At 37.7% G+C, this 14,948-nt stretch overlaps 1 protein-coding gene across 1 annotated transcript in view; it reads left to right on the forward strand.

The window, feature by feature from the left end:
• Window positions 1-14,948, forward strand: part of PATJ (PATJ crumbs cell polarity complex component) — a 142,820-nt gene that overhangs the window by 59,398 nt on the left and 68,474 nt on the right. The window contains exons 20-27 of the mRNA XM_029284055.1: window positions 791-907; window positions 1,417-1,785; window positions 2,127-2,205; window positions 3,284-3,416; window positions 4,205-4,276; window positions 7,737-7,914; window positions 9,347-9,457; window positions 9,670-9,738. Of these exons, the coding sequence (XP_029139888.1) occupies window positions 791-907; window positions 1,417-1,785; window positions 2,127-2,205; window positions 3,284-3,416; window positions 4,205-4,276; window positions 7,737-7,914; window positions 9,347-9,457; window positions 9,670-9,738 (1,128 nt within the window). The remainder of the gene's footprint in view (window positions 1-790; window positions 908-1,416; window positions 1,786-2,126; window positions 2,206-3,283; window positions 3,417-4,204; window positions 4,277-7,736; window positions 7,915-9,346; window positions 9,458-9,669; window positions 9,739-14,948) is intronic.

Genomic DNA, 14,948 nt, shown 5'->3' on the forward strand with positions numbered 1-14,948 from the left:
TGCACCATAAGGATAATTTTAGCCTGCCCGTATGTCTGGTTTATTGAATCTAACAGTTCTTTTCACATGTCTCTGTATTTCCTGTATTAATGTATTTTCTTCTTAGAACTGACTACAGGTAGTCCTCGACTTACGACCACAATTGAGCCCAACATTTCTGTTAAGTGAGACATTTGTTAAGTGATTTTTGCCCCATTTTATGACTTTTCTTGCTTCAATTGTTAAGTGAGTCACTGAAATTGATAAGTTAGTAACCTGTTTGTTAAGTGAATCTGGCTTCCCCATTGACTTTGCCTGTTAGAAGGTTGCATACTGTATGATCATATGACATGGTCATAGTAACGGTGATAAATATGAACCAGTTGCCAAGCATCTGGATTTTGATCACATGATCATGGGGATGCTGCAAAAGTCATAACTGTGAAAGATGGTCATCAGTCAGTTTTCTCAGTGTCGCTGTAACTTTGAATAGTCACTAAATTAACAGTTGTAAGTCGAGGACTACCTGTATTCCATTTTACTCTCTGCACTTCTTTGGAGTAGCATCCTCTCTACAACAGGGATGAGCAACTATGGCCCCTTTATAGCCTATGGAGTTCAACTCCCAGAATTCCTGAGCACGGCCCACACAGGAATTCTGGGAGTTGAAGCCCACAAGTTGTAAAGGGGCCACAGATGCTGATCCCTGCTCTAGAAGCTACTTTGTCCACAAGCTGCTTTCTTGCTTTGTCTTCTCTTTTTAAAAAGTTGGGATTTGATATTTTCCTGAACATTGACATTGTTTTTTAAGGGTGAAAATAAACATAATGGGACTTCTTATGTGGAACCCGAGAGATTTAACAGAAGTTCAGTATCTCAGGAATCAATCAATAATATTGAGCCATCAATCCTCCTTGCAGTTCCAAAGGTTTCTATTGGTTTATATTTCTATTACAATAACATTTGTCCTATGTAAAGGCTTTTTCAGAATGAAAGTTGAATTGAGATACACTAAATGTTTGTTTGAATCAGTTGTAGTCATTTCTAAGAGGTGCCATTCTGTAAATCTAGATGGGAAGAATGTTTCTACAGGTAGTCTTCCAGGTGTGGACAGGTTTGTTCATATTGGCAAAAGTTTGCAACTTGAAAAGTTCATTAGTAGAATAATGCCAGTATTGTTGGATAAGGTAAGAGGTAGCCTCATTTCTTTAAAATGTAAAATTATGTTTATAAATTAATGTTTTTTAAAAAAACTAAGGAAATGTTTTATCAGATCTAGCACCTTCTTTCGTCTATCTGTTTATCTATCTGCTTGCCTGCCTGCCTGCCTCTCTCTCTCTCTCTCTCCCTCCCTCCCTCCCTCCCTCCCTCCCTCACACATGCACACACACATCTTCTATCCGCTACTAATTAGCTCTGTTTTGATGTTTCGTGTAGGACTTCAGAAATGAATCTGAAGAAGAATTTGTTGATGAGCCCGTCTTGGAAGAGCTTGCTGATGAGCCAAACCTGGATTTGGGGAGACAGTTTCAACTTATGCAGAGCGAAACAGAAGTTGATAAGGAATCCTGGGAAATGCATGAGATTCTGAAGCACATGGAAGAATGTCTTGGTGAAGAACGAGAGATGTTAGTGGATGAAGTGTATGATATGGATCAGGATTATGAAAGGTGTCCATCAGCAGATATAAGGGAAATATCTTCCTCTCCTGTGGTGGACTTTGAAACTGCAGGACAGTGGGCTGAAGAATTAGACTGTGCTAAAATGGTGGAACCGAATCCTGCAAACAATCTTAATACTGAAGAGGTATTTAGTGATATATATATATGTATGTATGTAAAGTAAAGAATAAATGAATGATATTGTAACATCATATATTCAGTGCAATTATTACTATTTCTTAACTATAGTGCTTTAAAATTCAGTAGCTAAATAGTCTGAAGATCATTAAGGATATTCAGGTGCTTTCTTTAGATACCATTAGCATAATACTTAAAGAATCCATAACAGATTTTGGAAAACAGGGTTTAATTAATGATATGTCAGTTTTTAAAACCCAGCTTCTATTAAACTCATCTTTGTTTCTGGTAGCATAGGGCTGAGCTAATGTCTTTCAATTCTGTATTGCCTTTATTTTTCTACTGAAGAATGAAGAAAAGAGTACTAATCATTCACTATTCCATGGTGTTTCAGTGGAGTACAGCCAAGGAACTCCTATGCTGGATGGTAAGTGAAATGAGCAAGTATTCAGAATAAATAAATATATTTCTGAGCCAAAATTATCTATGAAAGATCAAGACCTGGCGGGACTTTAGTGGTTGAAAGGGGTTACTATTAAAAAGTGGGTCTCAAAAAAATATCTAAAACATTTCAGAATTTGGGTGTATTATATGTATACGGATGTGTCATTGTGGAGAAAACTTGAATCTGCATGGGTCCCAACTGACGATCTATCACATGGACAGAGAAAGCTTCTCCCCAAATTATAGTTACCTATAAGACAGATGTGATTGAGGTTGTTTTAAAGGTTTTATATATCTAATACCAACACCTTGAATCTGTGGAAAACAGATCCATATCCATATTGACATATATACAGTATATTAAATAACCTATCCAAGAACAGGTTATGCAGAAAAAAAGATCCACAAATATTCCCAAATATTATAACTGTTCAAACAGGGCTGGAGGTTGGGAGTATATCCCATCCAATTACCTTCATTTTGGAAAAAGAAAATATTCAACCACAATGTTTCTGTTTATTAGTATTTAACTTCAGTTTACCACCATTTAAACATTTATTTATGATCCCAGTTGTTTAGCATACATTTTTAAAGTCAGCTTGTGTGTGCAATTCTCATTCTGTACACATCATCAAATCAATTATTTTAAGAATATTGAATTCTTGGTATAATGCAAGAAGTACTAGAATTTGAAGGCATTCTGCCTATCTCTTTATGCTTTCTCTTGGAAAGTCTATAGGACAGATGTACCTTGAATTTAATTGAAGACAAGTGCTGTTCTTTTCACAATTATTTTCTATGATTGTTGGATAGAGGAGAGCTCTTCAAGTGAACACTGTTCCCTTTCAAACCACTTAACTGAATGTGCAAAGGCAGACTGTATGTTGCGTCCCATTCTCTTCTCAGTTTCAGTCCCTCATATATTCACATAAATACCTGAAAAGAGCTAATTATCATTGTGAACCGAATAGTCTTTTTTAGAAAAGGTTGTCTATTATTACTTTTACTCTTAAACAAGTGCATCTGAAAACAGAGCAAAATAATGAATCTCTTCTTCTAAGGTATTCCAAAGCAAGGTGACCCTAAAGAACATCTATACATGGATGTTGATCGTGAGAGATGCAAAATGAAGAATGAAGATATTGATCCTTCCAGCTCCCAAGATTCTGCCCTACGTAGAGTTGTGCTGTCTAGGTATGAAGTGATGCTTAGCTAAAAATATGTCGGTAATTTTGATTTATCTGAAAAGAAATAAGAGGAAAAACTATTTTCTCTTACATTATGAGAAATCATCAATGAGTTGTCAATAATTAGAATTTTGATATGTCATCATTCTAACTCACTAAGTAGTTATTGGAGGCAATCATAGGTATATTAAACTGTTAGGGTCAAAGGTGTTACAACATAAAGTCAAGTCAAGCCCAAATTTATGTGGACCAAAATATAAAAGGATTTGCCATTATTTGTATTGGGATTTTTTTTAACTTGTAAGTCTACAGCCTTGGGATATCCTACTGGTTTCTCATCTAAATACCAACAGGCCTTCACTGTATAACTTTTTTTTAACATCATGCAACATTGGCTAGATCAGCGTTTCTCAACCTTAGCAACTTTAGGACATGTGGGCTTCAACTCCCAGAATTCTCCAGCTTGCATGGGAATCCTTCAGCTAATTTTGTATTTTTCTTCTTATAGCTAATGATGGCAGTGATGATCAGGATGATAGACTCTTCTTGTCTAGCTACACACTGAAACGTATCAACTTCACTCACAAAATGATTACCTTCCTTTCTGTAGAGATACATCGTATACTTAATTAAGAGGATAATTGCAGAAATTGTGTCTTTAATAAAGTGGTCCATTTTCATTAACGTTTAGAGAAAGGCGGAGAAGCTTGTAGATTCTTGGGAATTTAATTTTGTTAATTACAAAGAATGGGACACACACATATAAATGTTGCATATTGTATCAATTTTCTTTAGTGAATTGCCTGAAAGAGAAGAAGGAGAAGGAGAAGAAACTCCAATTTTCAGTCACTGGGGATCACCCCAAATGTATGTTGATAAGTATTTCAATATTTCCTTTGCCTTAATAATAATTTGAGGTGCTGATCATTAAGTATGAATATGCCTTTCCTTTTTAATCTCTTGCTGGAGGCACTTTGCTTGATCATGGGGTATTTTATACAAGAACAGTGTGACAATAGTTCCTTATAAGATGCTGAAGACAGAATTAATATTTATCAGATATTCTGCTGAACGATCATATCGGTTCCACTGATTTTTATATAATTATTTTGGAAATTATGGAAAGTGTTTTTATTTCAACTTTGAAACAAACATACAGTGTTTGGGACATTGAGCTCTGGTTCATCATATCTGAAATTTGGCATGTTTTAATTGTTTCCAATCTCAGCAAAAACAAAATTTGGAGGATTCTTACCGGGTAAATAGGACCAGATTGATACAGCTCATCCCTCTTTTCTTCCTTTACATGATCAGGATACTGGCACGCCCCCTTATTTTCCCAGTAGCTTCCTTTTCTTTACTGCTTCTTAGATCTTGTTTGGAGTCAAGCAAATAGGTAGCAGCTAAAGGGAGGTAGGAAGAGGGATGTACTAATGGACAATAGTTGGATGTGTGGTGCTTCAACTCAAGAGCAATGGAGGTAACAGCTGTGCAACCAGCCAGCCCCGTGGTGGCGAACCTATGGCACGCGTGCCACAGGTGGCACGCAGAGCTCTCTCTGTGGGCATGCGCACTGTCGCCCCAGTCCTAGGCCTTCAGCTGGGTTTTATAAAACCTTTTCGCTTTACGCCTCCGCCGCCGTGTGCAAAAAAAAAGGTTCAATCAATCAATCAATTACAACTTCTCGTGGGGAAAAAAAAGTTCTCGCAAATTTGGAATTGATTGATTAAAATTTTTAGTCCCACCCAATCTGCCATTACCACCACAGCTACACCAACCCAATGGGCCACGCCCACCCAATGGGCCACGCCCACCCAGCACCCAATGATACATCAGTGGGTTTTGGGTTGCAGTTTGGGCACTCGGTCTCTAAAAGGTTCGCCATCACTGAGCCAGCCCATCCCTGATTTTCCCAGTACCTTTCTTTTTCTGCCTTGATTTTATGCACAGCATATCTACCTGGCCCACTGACCCCCAATCTTTCCTTAGCTACCCAGTGTCCATAGTTTTTTTCTATTCTTCTCCACCAAAATTTAATAAGTTAATTAGAGTTAGTTGAAATTTTATTGGTCTGAAAGTGAACTTTAAAATACGTATGCTAAGAGGGAGTTTTTTTTTAAAAAAAAGAGATATTAGAATGTTTTAATTTTTAAAATGTTTTTTAAAGAAAAGCTTAGCGTTTTAAAAAGGATGAAAAAAAAGTTTTTCCCTTTAAAGTTAAAAGAATCTGAAAGAATACAGTGAATTTCGTTAATATAAATGGTGACAGTTTATAAAGATTAGTAAGTGCAAATAGAAATACATATTATTTCAACAGCAAGGAAGATAAAGCAGTAATGGTTACATTGATTGTTCTATTCAAAGAGGATAATATATTTAGGGGTTTTTTTTCTCCTTTGGATATCACTTCTGGATTTTGTGCTTGTGAAGAAAAAAAATAAAACTTTGACTTTGGTTTTGCTGATTAGATAGATTCGTTGTTATAGAAATGGCTAGTTACATACTGATGTGTAAAAGTAAAAAGTTTAGATTGTAATATTGTTATCTTGTACTGTGCTAAAAAGAGTCAGAAGTCAACACCTTTTTCTTTCCCCCTATCTTTTTTTTAAAAACCTTTAAAATACATAGAAATCAATAAAAGTGCCTAGCTTTCGTCGGCATCCGCTGACATCTTCAGGGCTTAGAATGCTGGTCAATGGGAAAGTCCCTTTATAGGTTTAATTAGGGCGTGTGCACGACTCTTCGATCTCGTCACTGGGCCGGTTATACTAGAACGTACTCCAGGCACTGAGTTCTTATTGGGAGTTGTCCTTCCCACATGATCCGTATCAGTGTAAGTAATAGCAGGGGATATCCTTTCTTGGAGGTTTAGCGCGGGTAAAGCCTGTACTCCCCTTCTTTTTTGTGTAATCACGTCTTCCAATTTCCTCTCTTGTCTATTAGCCTTGTTTTCTTTTCTGCTCCCTCTAGGCTGTTCTAATACACAGCGCTGTTGTCTCCCCTCCCCTTCACACCTCTCCTCTCTATGTTTATTGCTGTTTGTTAAGGTATTTAACTTAATCACCGTTGCACTCCCCTTTCTTTGGTTCGATGTCCATATGTCAATCTCTTGGGGATTATCTTCTACTGATGTGGGTATTTCCCTATTTCCTGCCCATGACCGAGTGGTCGTAGCTCCAATCCGCTTTCTCCCATCCTCTTTGTTGTTAGAAGTGAGGGAAGGAGAATCAATCCTCCCCCTCCTTCCATTCACCTCCCGACCAATTCTAACCAAGCTGTTAATACAGTGATCGGGGGTTATGATTTTTTCCCTTCTTGTTATATATATATATAAACAAATCTTAAGTTTGAGTACTTTCTAATGAAGTCCAAGAGCTGTAGCTCTTGCTGAGAAAATATTGGTGAATTTGGGGTTATTTCTTCATAAACAGCTTGTAGAATGCTCATTTCCTTTTATTTTATTGTAACATTTATATCTTGTAATATAAATATATACTTGAACTGAAATCTAAAAGAAATAATTAAGGAAGCTAAATGTATTTATCCAGTCATTATAATGTGATTTTCCTGACTGTACGTAGAATTGATGCATAACACATAAGATACAAGCATCACTTTTCCACAACAGTACAATTCTTGAAATTCACACAATGAAAATGGCATCTCTCATTTTAAAAGGGATAGATTACATGGGGCTGGGTGACATTTGGTGTTCTGTAGACTGTATTAATTAATGTATTGAGGAGCATGGATTACAGTGAAGAAAATTAGCATTAAAAGCAGGCATATGGAGAAGATGGATTGTTTATATTCAAAATAAACATAGAATGGTGGAATATAAGTTAGGTTTTTAGATAAAAAACTTTTTTTTTTTTATACATACATATATATTTCACCTACTTATGTAGAATATTACTTTGTGGAGTTAGGGATATTAATACAAGGTTACTTTTAGTTGAATAGTATCCTGGGATTAGGTTTGGGAAGTCCGGGTGGGGGGTGGGGGGGGGTTTCAATTGTGATGTATTTGTGATGTGTTCTTTTTTCTTATGTTGAAAATAATAAAAAAAAAATTGAAAAAAAAAAAAAAAGCAGGCATAGAGATCAGATTTATGACTTACTTTTATTTTCTTGAAACTTTAAAGGGATTGGATTTTAAAATGGAATTAAAGGAACAAGGTATCATGCAATCTGCAGCTGTGGTCCCCTCACATTTTTGTCTACCTTACAACAAACCAGAAGCTTTGGATTTCTATAAGGTCACAGATTTTAGCAAAAATCATGAAGCTCCAACTTCTTGTATTCAGAGCGTTCTTTCTCCATACAGAATTGAAATTTTTCGGGAGCCCCAGGTACCTCTCGGCATCAGTATTGTTGGTGGACATACAGTTATAAAACGCCTGAAGAATGGAGAAGAGCTTAAAGGAATATTTATCAGGCAGGTTTTGGAAGACAGCCCAGCAGGAAGAACAAAGGCTCTCAAAACAGGAGATAAATTACTTGAAGTAAGTTCAGACTTCCACTTTATAAAGACTGTAGCTGCTTGAACAGGCTCATTTTTAAGAGAGATTCTATTGACTACAAATTACAGATTTAGTAAATAGTAAATATTTACAGCTTAACTTTAACCGCTTATCTTATGTGTGAATACAAAACAATGATCGTGTAAGATGTAATTGTGGGTATTTGAATTTACTGTTCTTTTTTTTTCTTTTTTTTTTGAGTGGCCTGGCCCTTATACTTTACTGAGAACTGCAGATGCTGCTTATCTACATGAGAAGAGATTAATAAGTCCTACTAGAAACACATGCATGAATAAAGAATTTTTTCTTTTTGACTTATTGATGACAAGGAGACTAGGAAGTGAGCTCACTATTCATGGGAAATTTCTCTTTGGGGAAGGGTTCCTGAAAAGGAGCTTATTTCCTCATCAGTTATCAGGATTTGCTCTGTAGAGTAGTGCAGTCAAGAGGAAAGCATTTTAAAGCCAAAACAGTCAGAGAATAACAGGAAATACTAGTGCTGTCTAAACACATGTGGTGTTAGGAAACCAAATACAGGTAGTCCTCGACTTACAGCAGTTCATTTAGTGACAGTTCAAAGTTACAATGTCACTGAAAAAAGTGACTTAATGATCATTTTTCACACTTGCAACCATTGCGGCATCCCCAGAGTCACTTGATCAAAATTCAGACTCTTGCAACTGACTCATAGTTATGACAGTTGCAGTATCCCAGGGTCACGTGATCCCCTTTTGCGACCTTCTGACAAGCAAAGTCACTGGAAAAGCCAGATTCACTTAGCAACCATGTTACCAACTTAACAACTGCAATGATTCACTTAACAGTAGCAAGAAGTGTTGTAAAATGGGGCAAAATTCACTTAACAAATGCTTCACTTAGCAACATAAATTTTGGGCACGATTCTGGTCGTGAGTCGGGGACTACCTGTAGGCATTAAAATAAAGCAAAATGCTCAGCTTGAAAGAGAAGTTTGAGAACAGCTCATTAAGGAAAACAAGTTCAACATACTGTTTAATTTGGCCTTGAGTTGAGTGCATAAACCAGTGTTTCTCAACCTTGACAATTTTAAGGCATGTGGACTTCAACTCCCAGAATTCCACAGCCAGCAATGCTGGCTGTGGAATTCTGGGAGCTGAAGTCCACATGCCTTAAAATTATCAAGGTTGAGAAACACTGGCATAAACCTAATGTTATAAAAAATGTCCAAGAGTTCAGTTTTTTATTGATCTAATTGAAGCATTGCTAAATGTCTTTGCTATTGTGTTGATACTATGAGTACCATTTTAATCATGGGACTACATCTGTTATATTAGTAAAGCTCTTTGTAGATGTTATTCGGGTCTTTCAGCTGACAGATCTTTTTCCAGGATTTGGATCAGAAGAAGTAAATCTAAATGAGCTCATTTCTCTGCAGGTATCTGGAACAGACCTACAAAATGCTACTCATGAAGAAGCTGTGGAAGCTATCAAAAATGCAGGCAACCCCATTGTTTTTGTCGTGCAAAGTCTGTCAACTCTTCCAAGGGTAATCATCTCCACATATTTACTTTCTAAAATTTTGATAGAGAATGGATTTCAAATTGTGGGAGAGAAAAAAAAGATGGGGATCAGTTTTTATATCTAGCAACTCTATTTTATTTTTTTTAGAAATAGAGTTTGGTTTCTTTTCATTTTTTTTTCTTTCCCTTCATTTTGATTCATTCATGCATTTTTTTCCATTCATTTGTTTTCTTATAGATAATTTCAGTAATAAACCCTAAGAAAAAGGAAAGCGAAGAGGATCAGGATACAGAAGAAACCGAAAAGGTAGCTCCAGTCTCTTTGTTTTCCAAAACCAGATTCATAAAATAAGTTATCATTTTAAAATACTCCAAGATTTGTTTAAATGGAAGAAGGCAGATAATATGGTGTTTCCCTGAAAATAAGACCCAACTGGAAAATAAGCCCTAGCATGATTTTTCGGAATGCTCGTAATATAAGCCCCACCCCAAAAATAAGCCCCAGTTAAGATTGTCAACCAGACAGACGCATTTAGTACTATATTTCCCTGAATATAAGCAAAATGGCTTATCTCATCATCTCCCAGCAGTCAAACTCATGGAAAACTGATGCCCTATATCTTCTTGCACAGAGCAGCCATCCAGAGAACATGCCGGTGATCTCCTGTCCTCTCCTTATCCAGAGAAGTTGCCAGGAATCAGTCTATACACAAGTTCCTTGGTCTTTGCTGCATTCATTGGTTCTGCTTTTGCAGAGCAATCCATCTTCAGTTCACAAATCCCAAAAGTAAAAACAAATTGTGAAGTAACATGGCTCACAATATAATTGATTGATTGTTGATAGATAATCACTTTTCTTCAGCAAGATCTCTCTTGATTCTCCATAAGACAATTCATGTAGCCTAGGACAAACCTTTAGAGCTCATGGTTTTCCTTAAAAAAAATATGGAAACTATTACTTTCATGGTGTATGAAACAAAAAGTGCTTGCTGTTTGAATGAATGTGTCTAGCTTTGTATGACTAATTGGGAACAGGGATGATTTAAACAGACACATTTCATTTTTCCACCCTCTCTTTTTCTGTAATTTTAATAATCTTGCCTGATGTGGTGTTCTTGGGGATTTCAGAGCTTGCACGCTAGTTTATAAATCTTGAGCTGTACTAATAAATGTACTGCTGTAATATGGATTGGAGGAGCTCTCCTTTCTCAAGCTTTTTTTTTGAAAAAAAAAATAATAGTTTGAATAGTTTAAACTTGGTTGAAATGATTAGAAAACCATTTCTGATTTTTAAAGCAATGTGCATCGATGGATGAAAATAAATGACATGTTTGAAATTGCTAGTATCTTACAGGTAGTCCTTGACTTACAGCCACAACTGAGCCCACAATTTCTGTTGCTAAAACATTTGTTAAGTGAGTTTTGCCTCACTTTACAATCTTTCTGGCCACTGTCGTGGAGTGAATCACTGCAGTTGTTATTTGTCTGAAGTGGTATAGGGTTTTCTGCTTGAGCAGGGGGTTGGACTAGAAGATCTCCAAGGTCCCTTCCAACTCTGTTATTCTCTTATGTACATGTAGCCCTCAACTTACAACCACAACTAAGTCCAAAATTTCTGTTGCTAAGCAAGACAGTTGTAAAGTAAGCTTTGTGCCATTTTACAACCCTTCTTGCTACAGTTGTTGTTAAGTTAGTAACATGGTTGTTAAATGAATCTGGTTTGTCCCATTGACTTTGCTTGTCAGAAGATCACAAAAGGTGATCACATGAACCCAGGACAATGTAACCGTCATAAATATGACCCAGTTGCCAAGTGATGGAATTTTTGTCATATGGGGATGCTGCAATGGTCTTAAGTGTGAAAACGATCATGTCCCTTTTTTTCAGTGTCATTGTAACCTCAAGCAGTCACTAAATGAATAGATGTAAGTCGAGGACTACCTGTTTTTCAAAGGAGTACTCTTCAGCAGAGAGCATTTATCTTTCACATTTCTGGTTGTAGGATCAATAGCAGTATTTTTCTACTCTAAGTTTCCCTGAGGTAAACCATAGAGTTTCACACTGATGTCTTTGCCTCCAAACTCTAGTTTGCTGCAAGCAGAATGGGCAATACAAGACATTTTACGAGAATGGTCCATTAATAGCGAAATGCAGCTTTTTTTTTTTTGTATCTATATGTTTACGCCTAGAGAAACAGAATACCATTCTTCCAAGACTTATAAGTCCTTTGGAGGACCTATTTTTTGAGAACATGAGAATCTTGCTCTCTCTACCTCCTACAGAAGGAAATCTGGGAGAAACCAGAGAGTCTAGCAATACCTGCTACTTACCAAGAACTGCAAGTTGGAAAATTGAGGCAAAAGTGCCAGGGACCAAACCTTGCCTGGCTATCCTTCGTTCAAAAACATTGACAAATATAAATCTGGACTTTGGCTTCTAATTCAGGGCTTTTCAACCTTTTCACCCATTGCACCACTTTTAGGATATGGCAGTATCCGAGTACCACCAGTCGCCTAGCAAGGTGTCAAAAACTTGATGACCAAAAAAAAAAAGGAAAAAAGTGATAAAGTACAGGTAGTCCTCGACTTACAACAGTTCGCTTAGTGACTGTTCGAAGTTACAATGGCACTGAAAAAAGTGCCCCCCAAGCCACAGCCGAGCAAGACATCTGCCTGCCCGCTCGGCGGCGCTCTTCCTCCTGTCCGAGGTTTTCATTGTTGTGAGCATTTCTGTTGAGGATTGGCAGCGGGGGTGGGGTGGGGGTGTTTGGTTTTTATTCCCCCCGTCTGCTGGGTGGTTGCAGCAGGTTTTGGTCACTTCACATGACCCTGGGACACTGTGACCGTCATAAATATGAATCAGTTGCCAAGCATTTGAATGTAAATCACAAGACCCTGGAGATGCTGCAACATTCCAGCTGATTGGCACTTCTTCTGGGCTCACCAGAAGTGTCAGGATCAGCGCCAAGCTACAGCTGGAGCCTGGCGCTGATCCTGGCACTTACGCTGAGCCCTGACAGCCCTGCAGCTCCAGCCATCTCTCACTCAGGCTTGTGCGGTGCTGTAACCGGTTCAGCTCTTTCCCCTCCCCCGCTACCACTTTTCTAGGATGGTCGCGTACCACCTGCCAGGTGCCAATGTACCACAGGTGGTACCCGTACCACTGGTTGAAAAACCTTGTTCTAATTTACTTTTGTTTTCTAATGTTTGTCTTACTCCATTTCACCTTGAACTGCCTTCTGATCATGTTCTTTGAAACTATGTTTGCAAACAATTCAGCCACTCCAATAGCAAGACAGCTTTGGTTATGCAAAATCTGCTGACTGTACCTTAATCCATTGCACGATTTTCATTTGGGTTGCTCCAATTGACTTTTAAGAACCTTCCTCCTTGTCTAATCCATTCTTCTCAAGATGATCATCCAGATGTCCTAGTGGGGCCAAGGAAAAGTATTCTTATAATTCTCTGATTTTTCTTTCTCTTTACAATTGTAGCTTTTTGTCTGCCGGACCTATTTGTTAGTTGATTAATTTTTGACCACAGTTGAGCTCAAAATTTTTGTTGCTAAGTGAGACAGTTGTTTAGTGAGTTTTGCCTCATTTGATGACCTTTCTTGTCTCAGTTGTTAAGCGAATCAGTGCAGTTGTTAAATTACTAACATGGTTGTAAGTGAATCGGATTTCCCCATTGACTTTGCGTGTCAGAAGGTCATAAAAGATGATCACATGACTCTGGGACACTGTAACCATCATAAATATAAATCAGTTGCCAAGCATCTCGAGTTTTGATCTCGTGACCAGGGGGATACTGTAATGGCCCTAAGTAAGAAAAATGGTCATAAATTACATTTTTCAGTGTCATCGTAATTTCAAACGGTCGCTGAACAAAAGATTGTAAGTCGAGAACTAACTGTACTTGTATTCTTAAGTGCTAGAAGTTGGAGCTCAACCATTACTGCCTGTGGAAAGGTTTATCTGGAGACTTTGTTTGATGCCTCTTGTAGAGAACTTTCTTTTTTGCAGTGGCTCAGTGGTTAAAGATGCTTAGCTTGTCAGTTGGAAAGCTGACAGCCCAGTTTTGAGACCCAAGCACTGCGCAATGCGATGAGATCCCATTACTTGCCCTAGTTCCTGCCCTAGCAGTTTGAAAGCATGCAAATGCAAGTAGATTAATAGGTACCACTTTGGTGGGAAGGTAACAGCGTTCCATGTGCCTTTGGCGTATAGCCATGCCGACCACATGACAATGGAAAATGTCTTTGGACAACACTGGCTCCTTTGGCCAAGAAAAGGAAATGAGCAATGCGCCTTAGAGTTGGACACAGGGAAACTTTTAAATGTTTACGTGGATTTCCTCAAGTTGAAGGTATAGGTTTTGACCTCTAGAATGTCCCTTTTTTTTTTTTTGGCTTTAATGCAAATATTGTGGTGTCATTACAATAAGCTTCTTCTCACATCAGGAAGAAAATTTATCACCCTGGAAATAATTTATGACATGGTTTTGCAGGGAGATTCTTCCCAAGGCACACGTGCACATTCAGCCATTAATGGTATAAACATGCCCATGTAGACTGACCCTTGGAGCTCTGCTATTGAGACTGTCTGTACTGGGGGCCTCCATGAAGAAATTATTTATTTGTGTGCTTGTTCAAGAAATACCATTTGTCACTATATCTGGCTATATCATGTCTCTGAAATAATGCAGACCACCAGCTAGTTTTAAGAGCCATTTCATTGTGAAGATAGTACTCAACAGATTTTCCCCCTGTGAATAAAACTTGAATACCGCCCTGCATGAGCCCCTGGGCAGAGATTGTAGTGCTAAATTATGCAGTACTTCAGCATTCACAACACGGAGAAGTAGTTGTATGGGTAATGGTTTCTGTACTACGTGAATGATTCTGTCCCTGAGGTACTAATAGTGCAAAAGGGTGTTAAGTTCGAAAGCTAATGGAATACATGACTTCTGGAAGTAGTGATATCAAATATAAATAGGAAGTAATCTTCCCCCACCATATTCCAGATAATGTTGGATTTGAAATCTCTTTCAGCTGGAGAATGACAAATAGGGAAAATGTCATTAAAAGGATAGTCCTGTGCATTATTGTGTAGATATTCTTCAGTTGAGAGAAGTTCATAGAATTATGTTCTGGCTGGTTATCTCCATAGGGTAAGGTAAAATGTTGATTATGGCTGAATGAAAAGATAGACAACGTTTTCTAGAGTGGAAGCTGAGTCAGGAAAAGAATTAATTTTTCCTCTAGACTCGGCAGACTGGATTTAGTGGATTCAGTGGATTTAAACAACACTTCCTATTCAGAGAAAGGCAGCATAAAATAATCATCTTCATAGTGCATATGAAAATATTATTCAGAGAAAGGTTAAAGTGAGAAAAAAAACAAACAGCTGCATCCAAATTGAGTGGGTTGACTCATTGCCGTTTAATTTTTATTGTCCTCAGTAGCAGCTGTTGCCGCAGCAAGCAGCAACACAAAGCTGAAGTTAAACAGGGTTAGATC

Source organism: Protobothrops mucrosquamatus, unplaced genomic scaffold, assembly GCF_001527695.2.
Source record: "Protobothrops mucrosquamatus isolate PMUCROS unplaced genomic scaffold, P.Mucros_1.0 scaffold347, whole genome shotgun sequence".
Taxonomy (NCBI): Eukaryota; Metazoa; Chordata; class Lepidosauria; order Squamata; family Viperidae; genus Protobothrops; species Protobothrops mucrosquamatus.